We start from the raw sequence: 10,000 nt of genomic DNA, 5'->3' as shown, positions 1-10,000 counted from the left end.
TCTTTTTGGTACTGGCTAATTCTGTTTAGTCAAATTTAGAGTTAGTTTGTTTGCTTTTAACCAAGTATGCATATTCAATAGGTCCTCACTAAGACATGATTTAGACTGCGAGCAGTCGTCCTTTCTTCCTCATATCCAACGCGCAGGTGGAAGATGAAAACGCAGTAACGTTCGTGCCCGCGGGGTCTGCGAGAAGAAAGAGACTGCTCGAGTCTAGACATGATTCAATGCTTCCTACATCATTATCCGCACAATGTCATGTCAAATGCGTATCATCGGCGGCGTGCATCCTCGGTTCACAGTGTGACAAACAATTTGGAAGGTCATTTGTACATAGTTAGAATAAGAGTGGACCGCGGATGGTTCCCTGAGGGACACCGCAGGTCAATCAATACACGGCTGTCAGATAAGGATCCACCAACTGAGTTAGATGGAATTGTAAGCTTGGGCTCTAGAAATGAAAGCCGACTGACAAACTCGACCCAAGAGGACATTTCATCGGTGCAGCAGACTAGCTTGAACTCTTGGACATATCCCACTCCAGACATGGCTGTGAATTGTTTTGTCATGTGACCATTGCAAATCTTATACCAGTGCTCATAGAATGAGCCTGGGGGTAGTGCTTAAAAAGATTTGTGACTTGACGGTAGCTTTAAACATGAGTTTAAAATTGAGATTGTCTCCAATTGTACAGGTGGCCGTTGAGGAAAAGCAAGGAATTTCACGCCTAGAGCAAGTGGTGGAAGAAATATCCGAGGCGGAACGAGCGAAGGAACTCAAGAAAGAGCAGAAACGGTTGAAAAAGAAAGCAAAAGGAAAAAAGAAATGTAAATGCCTTTCAGAAATAACTGAATCATTCAACCATGAACTGAAAGCGTCGGAGGAATCGGAAAAAGAAAAACTTTGTGTGAATGGAAATGTGGAAATAACAGAGGAATTGAACGGTCATCAAGACAGTTGGGAAGATGATGAGGACGACGCTGATAGCAATGACTCGCCTTGTAGTCGTGAAGATTGGAAGAATTGTGAGCGGAGCAAGTCAAAGACGAGTTCTTACAGAAGTGGGCATTGCGGGTGAGTTAAGCCATTCGTGTGCCATCACTGGGTAAGACCGAAGGAAATATTCCAAAACTGAAGCGAGTGTTTCACGACTGTTTCACGAGACGTGTTTAGATATCCTAACACGCTGTTCTTTACCGCGGTATCAAAGTGCATGCCTGTGACCTAAATGCGGGCACGCAATTGGCTTATCCCTTTATGAATTATTAATGAGTTTGAGAACTGAAGGTCGCAAGAGAGAAGTTGACATGAGAATTTCTTTTAACTTTCCTCGATCATTTCCTACGTTATGGTGACTCCCATCGGATGGAACGGTTGCAACGGTTAACGCTTACAAAGTGGCTGATTGAAATTATTATTATTATTATTATTGTTATTATTATTCTGTCATATAATTATATTAAACAATATACGGGTCATTGACCCGTGGCCCTTGAGGGCGAAGGGTCCAATTGTTTTAGTGTCCCAACTAGTCGGACAGAAAAGGCAATAATAAAGTTAGCAAATGCAAGTTAAAGAAATATTTAATTGGGAATTAAACGAAAGAAAGCGTCACGCTTTTCGCTACTCGAGGACTATTACTAATTGTCCTCTAGTAGAGTAGCGAATCAAAATACAGGATTTGCATTAGTCCACTAGTTGGGTGATACTAATATTCAATTATCAACGTTCAGTAACTATGCCTCCTAGTAACCGATGCAAGCAATTCCTCTCTCTTCCCAATACTCCCCTTGGCAAGTTGGATTACTTGAGGAACTGATGAGTGGTTTTTCTTTCTTCAGGTATGTACCAGAATCTAACCATTGGTCAAGGGAGGTACATCACGGTGATGAATGTAGTCATGTCAAAGATCCTTGTGGGGTGGGGGCTGAAGAAGATGATAAGTGTACGGACTGTCTGTCTGGGAGCCCTAGCAGTGGAGGATCCCCTCAGAGTGGCAAAGGCAAAGGAAAGAAGAGCAAAAGCAAGGACAAGAAGGTGAGAATATAGCGGCAATTAATCTGTGTTGCTTGTTAATTAACTCCTTGATTAGTATATAAATTCTTCTCGCAATTTCAATAAAATGTCAGCCAGACAGGTGTTGAGAATGAAGATAATTATCAGCTTAAGGACTGTGCCTACTATTATTATTGCGCATACGTTCTGCGGATGTCGAGATACTCGAGTTTCCTATCGGTGATGCTTACTAATACAATGATATTTTTGTGCGGTTTAAAACTATCCTGAGAAAGTAGATCTTAGTAAGTACTCTTGGTGTACAAAAAGAAAAATGGTGGTAACCGTGCATTTTTTAGCGAAAATTAAGCTTCAATTTGAGAAAGAATGCCATACATTGCTTTGTATTTTAAAGCTTTTTACAAATATTATTTATGAATTATCTTTGAAAAATGCATGGTTACCCCCAATTTTTTTTTGGATATCAATAACACTTGTTAAGATCTACATTTCCCGCATAATCATAAACCGGGGCAAAAATATCTTTGAATTAGTAGGCACCGTCCCTAAAAATACCAAATTATCTAGACCACTGAACAAAGGAATCTGTAGTACTAGTTAGGAATGAAAAGGTCAAAGCAAGCCAGGTAGGTTTATTCCCTAGTTTGTCTAGTGGTTCGTGAACTACAATTTCTCAGGAACGCGTTTTCTTAGCGAATCGGATATATCCATTTCTGCATAAAAGGAAAGAAAAAAACAAATACCTTATTATAGGAAATTAACAACGCACTTTATTAACGCGATTTTACAAAATTCGCGTTAATTTAATGTATCTTAATTAATGTCGATGTAAGTTTAATGCACGCTATTTTACAACATTGTTATTTTAAAGCACCTTTATTTGCTTTGCTTTACTTTACTTTACTTTACTTTATTCGCCACAATTCATGGAGTGGCAGGGGAGAGGAACAGAACTTTTCGTCCCAATTGACACCTAACCCCTATATCCATAGATCAGACCACAACACCGGGAACTCCATTCCCTACTCTTCTCGAATAGTGTGTGTGGGTTCTTTAATGTCCCATTAATGTCCCTTTAAATCCCACAGATTTTATATATACCCAAGGGTTGTGAGACGGGACCTCCGGCTTATAGCCCTTATCCGAGAAGACTCGAAAGTCTAACCATTTGCAGATGTAATTACAAAGGCAGCACATTCTCCTCAGTTATTTAAAGTGTTGAGTGTTGGTCCGGCCGTACTTTAACTCACGACCTCCCGCGTGACAGCCCGGTGCTCAACCAACTGAGCCACCGGTGCGCGGCTTATTACAATGTAGTTCCTCACTAGATCCATTTGAGCAATCCTAAAAGCTAATTTCTGTAAATGCTTCTTTTTCTCCATGAGACATATGCATGTTGAGATTTTGTAAGTGCATACGCAAATTCGTGTTACTGCAACAAACTGAGGCTTTGAAAGACCTTTTGAAGTGACAGGGTCTAGTTAGGCTTCAAAACAAAATTTTTGGCTGTAAAAAAAACTTAGAAACATCCGTGGACTTGTCGTCGAAGATTTTATTCACGAAAGCCAAAACGCAGTTTGGCGTTCAGAAATGTAAAGTGCGAGTTCACAGAACTATGAAAATCGCAGTAAGTAAAGCAACATGCTTATCGAAAAATTCGCGTTAATTTGATCCATGTAAACCTAACTTTTGAAAACTTTTAGCGAAACGTAAATTTTCATCGCGTTGTCAAAGTGCAGTGTTAATTTCCTATAATAAGGTATCTAGATTAGCCTTTCTTGATCTACCCATCCAATCGACTGTTTATATTATTATTATTATTATTATTATTATTATTATTATTATTATTATTATTATTACATGTAACACTGTTATAATCGTTATGTATACCTGCATAGATTTTTTTAACTATCTCATTGTTTTGTGAAAGGAGCCACTTTTCGCAGTTAGTAATAATATATTCAGTTTCTTTGTCTGTTCTCGTGATGTTGTTAAGTTCCTTTTCCATTTTCATATAATAACAGGGGCACCCAACCAGAATATAGTTCAAAACCACTTAAACATAGCATTGTCAAACGTATTTTAGAATTTAAACGGTAGATATAGGCATATATTTATCCCCCAAAAATATTTCATCTGTTCGGATTTCCTAGCTGAAAGTCTAGTGATCCGAAAATTATAGGGATTAAAACTTACCTTTTCGAAATTTTCAGCCAGAAAAAAGGCTCCCGAAAATTCTAGGTGACCTTTTTAGGGTAAAAATTCGTTAAAAATTGGGAAATTATGCCATTTTTTAGATGTTCGAAAATCCTAGGACAGGCAGGCAAGCAAGAAATTTTACAGCAAATGTTCCGAAAATTCTAGATCTCAAATCGTCTTCCGAACAGATATTTTCCGAAAATTGACGTTGGGTGCCCCTGTAATAACCGCCTTGGGAGTCGAATACTACGTTGATTTGAGTTACTGTGTGATCCTTGTACAAGTTCTTTATTCTTTTGTGTAGATCAATGTACTTTTCGTGCTTCATTGGTGTTTTTTCCTTTTCGTAGAAGGTCTTTTATAGCGTGTGGGCTTTGTGAGTTTATTTGAGTGGTTTTCCCATCGATGTCTTTGAGGATCGTGTTCGTGTTATTGAATTCGCATGTCAAGTTGTATTCTGCTTCGTACCTGTTTGCATCCTTAAATAGGGATTTCCTGTTTTTGCTGATCTTTTCCATTTCATGGGCTCTTACTGCTTGCACTTTCTTGTCCTTACAGTTGTTGATGTAGCTTGCCATTTTGATTTTAGTGAGTTTGTAGGTGTCTTCTATGGACTTGTAGTATTGTGTGTTGATAAGTTCTTGTTGGTAAGAGTTGTCGAGTACATTAATTGACCTTATTGTAACTACAAGGAAGGACCTGATTAGTTTGGTCGGAACATATCCGCTGGGAATTTCAGATCACAATTTAATTTTTTCAACAATAATGTTGAAGAACAAAAGACCACCTCCAAAGATAATTTGCATAAGGCAGTACAGGAAATTTGACAAGAAAAAAATTAAGGAAGATATTCGTGCAGCCCCCTTCTACATTGGGTCTATTTTTGACGATCCAGACGAGCAAATTTGGTACTGGCAACAACTTTATACTGATATCTGTGACCAGCACTGTCCATGGAAGGAGATCAAGGTCAGAGCATCTTCTGCGTCCTGATAACAAATGACCTTTCGTTTAGCAATGAATCGAAGATGCAAGTTGTTTAAAGCTGCTGTTAAATCAAAAAGTGCAAAATTGTGGTTGGATTACAAGAGAGCAAGAAACAAAGTAACCTCAAATTTAAGACGTGCCAAAGCTTTATATTTTTCGAAGATGTTTAACGAGATTAAGGGTTCGAGTGAAGGGGGTAGTTTCTAAAGAAACTGTGGTGCTGCGTCGGTGGGGAAGTAGTATACAAAAATTTGGTTTTATCAACGGAGTTGATAATGTAAGTTGGCCACCGTACAGAGATTCTTAGAGCTGACGTTTCGAGCGTTAGACCTTCGCCAGAGCGAATCCGTTGTATTCGAGTGCCTAGTGAAAGCTGGTGAAGGACGCAACTAGCTCAAGGGTACGCAAACCCATCGGGCCACTGAGAAAGTGTGATGATTCTTTAGTGTTAACCGATAAAGTAAAAGCTGGCCTGATGAACTCGTTCTTTGCTAACATTGGTAAGAATATTGCAGCCAAACTACCAATTCCACCCACCTGGGAATGCAACAGCAGGCGCTTATAGATCAGACTTATAATTAGGTGATACATCACCGCCGCTACTATCTCAAATTGATATCTCTCCACAGAGAGATATAAAACATGAAGAGGAAAAGCCGTTCATTGGACATTTTAAAGAGTTGACTTTCAAACAGACCTCTACAACAACCACAAATTTTAGACGTAAAGATTTCAATGATATTTAGCATTTTATATCTTTTTAACGTTGTATATTGGGCCATTCCGGAATTGCATAGATTTTTTCCGACTCTCTCGCTGGCCCTCAGGAGCGGTTAACTAATAGTTTTTTATTTATTCCCCAGCAAAATTCACCCAAATACGAGAAACCAGACAGACCTGTCGAACGGATAGACGACGAAGAAAAAAGGCTTTTGAAGTTGATGGGTTGGAAAGAGGGCGGAGCAGATTCACAGGTAAGCCTTGCAGTAGACTGCAAAACAGTCTTTTTTTTTTTGCGAACGCAAGCGACGCGGTAAATATTCCAGTGTGAGGCTCGCGTGCTTCACACGCGAGGATCACGCTTACGTCCCTTCGCTCCTTCCGAAAAGGGATCACGCTTACGGTGCTTTGCGCCTTCCGAAGCGCTTCCCGCCTTCCGAAAAGGGAAGAAAACGACTGTTTTGCAGTCTAGCCTTGCAGTGGATTACACGTTGCGTCGCAAATATGAACGCAAGTGCGCTTAGACAGAAACAAATTCTTAGGACCTGAGACTCAGTATAAGGGAATGTTTGCTAGCGTCATTTAATTTTTTGCATACGATTGTGCTCATAGAAGGTACCATGCTATTTACTAATTGACTTCAAAAGGTAAGAGAACTTGTTAAACTTAGTTAAATCACCAATCTCAAGCCTTTTGCTAACGGGCCAGTTATTAGCCGTCAAAAAGGGATTAATTCTTGCGTAGCAAAGGCGCTAATGATCCGTTACATTCTTTGTAAGAATTCGAATTTTTAAAGCATTATTGCTTAACGATTATCTGGTATATCGGGTTCAATTTTTTAGAGATAGCTCATTATGCAATAAAACTGCAGTATTTTGCTAATGAGGCAAAAATGTAAACAGAGATTCCCCTGTGTTAACGCAAGGGGGCACAGACAGAAAAAAACTAATTTAGTCTTTTTGGTGATTCCGGCATTGAGATCTTCTGTGAATTTTCGCTTATCGAAGCCAAGAAAGTATTACTTATTAGTATAAATACACAGGTGATTATACAAAATCGCGCGCTCTCATTGGCTCGCTATCTCGGATTATCAGCCGATAATCACCTCGACGAACAAAGTGGCTGCCAGTAGTCGTTTTGCCACTGTAAGTAAAGATGATTTCGCGTTGAAATGTTTTTTTTTTGCTCTTTTTTGAAATAATCACCTGTGTTTATTCCCTGTGCGTTATTACATGAAAAATGTAACAATTAAAATTTTAAACAGCGACCAACTGACGAGGTCATTGGACGAAATTAGTTTTAAATCGCATATTTAAATTAGTGTGTTGAAAGTAGATGCGAAATAGGTTTTTCCTGATTAAAGTGGCTTTGAGGTCCTGGGCATAATAATCCATAACTAATTTTTTCTTAATTTTTATGTTAACAGGATAGTGTTTCATCCGAGGAAGATCTTTACATATCTGAACAAGAAATCCTTAGGTTCAAGGCCAATCAGTCGTCTGTGTTACAGCAACGCCGCGAACTTCGCGAAAAACTCCGCCGGCAATTTAACAATATGGCCCTCAAGGACGCCTTGAACATTGCCGTGGTCCATTAGGGTTTTTTTTTTAATCTCTCGGGGATGGGAGAGCATAAGGGGCATTGCCATGTCTTTCCCATAATATATTTTTGGTGATTTCCTATATACTAGTAGCCCGCGACGAGGGGCCTTCAAACGCGCAGAAAGCAGCTATTTCTTGCATTAGAGTCTGTCTATACCTCATCGCATGCCTCGTATGTATATGAATTCGTATGAACGCGAGTGCATTTCGTGATTTATGGGCACGAGTGATGTTTTGAAAGTTCTCAAAATTGCACGAGCGGTAGGCGAGTGCAATTTGAGAACTTTCAAAAAAACACGAGTGACCATAAGTCACGAAATGCACGAGCAGGTTCATACGATTTTTTATTTATTATATTCTCAACAAAATTACTCAAACGCGCTAATTTGTTCATGCTCGTATTGTTCCAGTTTTGAGTTTAGTTTTCTTTCAGTCGCCCATGTTTGCCAGACAATCAACCAGGTCTGTGTAGCTTTCAACGTGTTTTTGTTTTTCGCATTTTCTTTAAGTTGCTGAACGGTGTTTTGGTTTGACAAAGCAAACCGACTGTTTCGCTTCCCCGCTTCCCCGGTGTTTCCATAGGATTGCACTCTATAACCTGTTTGTGCATTCGCCATTGACCAATCAGAAACAAGATATTTTGTTGAGTAAATAATAAAATGGGTTATCAGTTGACCAAGCTTGTTCGGTCAAGATGGCTGGATATTGGCCAAGTTCTTTTTACACGCAAAAAAAGAACCAGGCCAATATCCAGCCATCTTGACCGAACAAGCTTGGTCAATAGGCCACTTCGGAAAATACCACAACACTCTTTGTTTGTAACCCCAAATTTTGCATAAGCATTGTTTCCAGTTTCTCTTGGGACTTACAATGGTCCCAAGAGAAAACAAAAACAATGCTCCCGCAAAATTTGGCGGGAAAAACAAAGAGTATTATGGTATTTTCCGAAATGGCCTATAAAGGATTTATTATATGGGATAAAACACCAAAAAAATGGTTTTTGCTCTTGCGGGACCAAGAGAGAAATCCGGAGCGGGCAAGATAGCTCCAGCTCTTGCCAACTCGGATAGCCAATCACAGCGCGGGATTTGGTTCATCCAGCCCGCTCACGAAGCTAGTCATATAGTAAGATTAATTATTGCGTTTGGGGTTCAGAGAAGTCACACCCTTGTGAACCATACGTAACCTTTGAAATCACTACCCGTTCAACACTGAATGGCTCGTTTAGTGCCGGAAAGGCTGTCACTCAGACTCAGTTGGGAGCTTTAGCAACGACAACGGCGACGGCAACGAGAACGTCGCAAATTTGCATATTTCGTGGACAAAAACAATCGCTTTGCACGTGCGTTTTTCATTTTTGTCCATTCCTTTGCTGTCGTCGGCAAAACAACAACGTGAAATGGCTAAATTTGAGGTTTTATTGAGGACGGCAGCACTTGAAGATAAATTTTCATTTTCTCCTCTAAATTAAGCGTGACTCATATCGGTTTCATTCTTGAGGGACTGCCACACCATTGTCATGAACTATAAAGCTTGGAATAGTCTCGAAGTGATTACAATAACGGGAATTCCTGTTTTTAGATGACGTTCTCGTTGCCGTTCCCGTCGTCGTTGCTAAAGCTCCGTAGTATTGGAATCGCATGCGCATGCTCCTCGTCGTTGGTCCTCTTCTCAACCAGGTTCTCGGGACTTGAAAATGCATCCTTATATGCAGACAAGTAAAGAGAGCTTCAATAAATGATTCAGTCAATAAATATAATGCCAAACTATAACTGATGAGTATTTTTGCTCCATATTTAAAGACGTTATTTAGCGTATGAAAGTCACTTGTGTCGCGCTTTGGTCATTAAGCAAAAGGTTTGTCATGTGACGAAAACGACGACAATTGTTTAAAGAGGGTAAACTCGTCCAGGAACTTCCAGAATGAACTTGTGGACCAAGAAAAAGTATCAACACTTCTTCCTTCAATCAACGATGAAATGATATATGAACTGCGGATATGAAATCAAGTGAAGCTGTGATCTTCGCAGTTATGAACGCAATTTTTGCAATTGCGCAAAGACGCCTGAAAAATTCAGAACTTCAACGGTGTTTGAACCCGTGACCTGGCGATTCCGGTGCGACGCTCTAACTAACTGAGCTATGAAGCCACTGACGTTGGGAGCGTCGCACCGGTATCGCGAGGTCACGGGTTCAAACCCCGTTGAAGTCCTGAGTTTTTCAGGCTTCTTTACGCAATTGCAAAAATTGCGTTCATAACTGCGAGAATCATAGCTTCACTTGATTTCATATCCGCAGTTCATATATGATCCATTTCATAAATCATTTTATCGTTCAATTCGTCTGTTAAACTAAATTCGTCCTAGACGCTTTATCCGTTTTAAGAAGACGGATAAAATATCCTTTAAAGCGTCATCAGTTTATCCGTCGCACCAGCGTCGCGTCGAATGAAATGCATTCATTATTTTCGTACATTA

The 10,000-nt window shown here is 39.8% G+C and overlaps 1 protein-coding gene across 2 annotated transcripts in view; it reads left to right on the top strand.

Annotated features, from left to right (window-relative positions):
* Positions 1-7,659, top strand: part of LOC137975661 (gametogenetin-binding protein 2-like) — a 25,941-nt gene extending 18,282 nt beyond the window's left edge. For both annotated transcript variants that reach the window (XM_068822813.1, XM_068822814.1), the window contains exons 14-17: positions 695-1,074; positions 1,842-2,037; positions 6,066-6,176; positions 7,349-7,659. In XM_068822813.1, the coding sequence (XP_068678914.1) occupies positions 695-1,074; positions 1,842-2,037; positions 6,066-6,176; positions 7,349-7,519 (858 nt within the window). In that variant the 3' untranslated portion in view covers positions 7,520-7,659. The remainder of the gene's footprint in view (positions 1-694; positions 1,075-1,841; positions 2,038-6,065; positions 6,177-7,348) is intronic.
* The last annotated feature ends 2,341 nt before the right edge of the window (positions 7,660-10,000 follow it).

The sequence above is a fragment of the Montipora foliosa genome, chromosome 11, assembly GCF_036669935.1.
Source record: "Montipora foliosa isolate CH-2021 chromosome 11, ASM3666993v2, whole genome shotgun sequence".
NCBI classification, from domain to species: Eukaryota; Metazoa; Cnidaria; class Anthozoa; order Scleractinia; family Acroporidae; genus Montipora; species Montipora foliosa.
The sequence above is the reverse complement of the archived record's forward strand: the minus strand, read 5'-3'. Positions and strand labels throughout refer to the sequence as shown.